Source organism: Loa loa (genome assembly GCF_000183805.2).
Source record: "Loa loa unplaced genomic scaffold supercont3.1640, whole genome shotgun sequence".
Classification (NCBI taxonomy): domain Eukaryota; kingdom Metazoa; phylum Nematoda; class Chromadorea; order Rhabditida; family Onchocercidae; genus Loa; species Loa loa.
The window spans coordinates 1-1,817 of record NW_018109819.1 but is presented as its reverse complement, the minus strand read 5'-3'; the positions used below and the strand labels follow the sequence as shown (position 1 = coordinate 1,817).

General features: G+C 23.2%; 1 protein-coding gene across 1 annotated transcript; it reads right to left on the bottom strand.

The window, feature by feature from the left end:
* Positions 1-629: 629 nt before the first annotated feature.
* Positions 630-1,366, bottom strand: LOAG_15207 (hypothetical protein; the record flags this gene model as incomplete). Its single annotated transcript, XM_003150699.2, has 2 exons — positions 1,270-1,366; positions 630-766 (listed from the first exon to the last, which is right to left on the bottom strand). Coding segments are annotated over exons 1-2 (222 nt in total), but the record flags the coding sequence as incomplete, so codon positions are not given.
* Positions 1,367-1,817: the final 451 nt, after the last annotated feature.

Sequence of the window (1,817 nt, the reverse complement as noted above, 5' to 3'; positions counted from 1 at the left end):
AAAATAGGAAATGCATGAAGATGGACGTACCAGTTGAAGAAATTGATGTACGATGACTCTGTGCATAATAAACAGAACGTGGTGATGGAGACCTAAAATTTGGTTTTTTAAAATTAAATTTCAAATAATTATCAATAATAATTAATTTTTTCATTTTTCAAATAGTTATAATAATTTCAAACAATTTTTTCTTTTTGGAAACTAAATTTCAAATAATAATTAACTGAAACAAAATGTAAATTTAATCAAGTATCACATATGATTGATTAATGTTAATTAATAAAATTTAAATGATACAATTATTTTTGGGAAGGAAAAAGTGGGTTGTTTAAAATTTATTTAAAATTTAAAATTAAATGAAGTAAAAAGAGAAAAAGTTTGAAAGATAGGGGAGAAAACGGATGGTAGAAAGAGAAATTATTCAATTTTTAATAACTTTATCAAAAAAAAAATTTTTACTTGAAATTTAATTTCAAATTTGAAAAGAATTCCAAGATTCAATGATATTAATCTGTATACTTTTCTTACATATATATATCTATATTGTATAATTGTAAACATTTACTATCTATAAGCTTAGTGAGTAATTGAGTAAATTTAAATACTATTATCAGTGAGATAATGATAACCTGTAAGTGATGTTATTAATTGATTGTACAGGTGGCATAACATCTTTTGCACCCTCAAATAAAAGTGGATGAAATGGTTGAGGTGTTTCACGACGTACCGGGAATGCTGGTGTTGCAGCTCGATTAGATGACCAGTCCTTAAAAAAAAAAAAAAAGTAAATAAATAAAATTTAATTAAAACATTATAATTTTAATTTAACAAATTTTTTTTCTTTGTAAAAATTATCATTGCCTATTAATATTAAAAGCCTAGTGGCTCAATACAAGTGCATGCAGTGTTGCACATGCTAATATTATTAATGATAGTGCATGCAAATGCAATGCAATTGCAAATTTGCAATACATCTATAATGCCTTGCAAAATTGTTAAATTCAGCTTTAATTGTTGTTCATTTCTAAATTGTAGCAATAATTAAACTTTAATTAAGGCTTAATTAGAAATTACAAGGATTACAGGTGAGATAATTTTTTATAAATTTACATATTAAATGAAAGTTTATTATATCTATTTTAGGAATTTCTAAAATTTTTTCCTCTTCCGCTCTCTTTTTCTTTTCTCTTTTCTCACAATAATTAATAGCTAACTAATTTCAATGATAATTTTAATTTAAGAAAAAAAAAAAGAAAATTATATTTATACATCGGCGGAATTTGATCCACTACGATGAATCATCGGTGATGATGTACCATTTTGATGGATATCACGCTTTTTTAAAATTGATTTCATTGAATTTGCTGAGGAATTCAATTCTACATGTGTATTATTACTGGCAATATTATTCTCCTGAAATATGAAAAACATATGATAATTATTATCAGTTATCATTGATATTAATTAAATCATGATTTTTGACTGATAAAATCGTATCTTGAAAAAAAAAAAAGAAAGAAGGAAACGACGATATGAACTGCTTTTTACATTTTAATTTAAATCATTTCAATGATTAGTGTATCGATTAAATTGGTAAATTATACATTCATACAATTAAAAACAATTAAAAATTATCATGACTTAACAATCACGATTAAAAACAATTAGAAATAAACAATTAGAAATAATTAGAAATAACAATTAAAAATTATCATGATTTAACAATCATGATTAAAAACAATTGAAAATTATCATGATTTAACAATCATGATTAAAAACAATTAAAGATTATCACGATTTAACAATCACGATTAAAA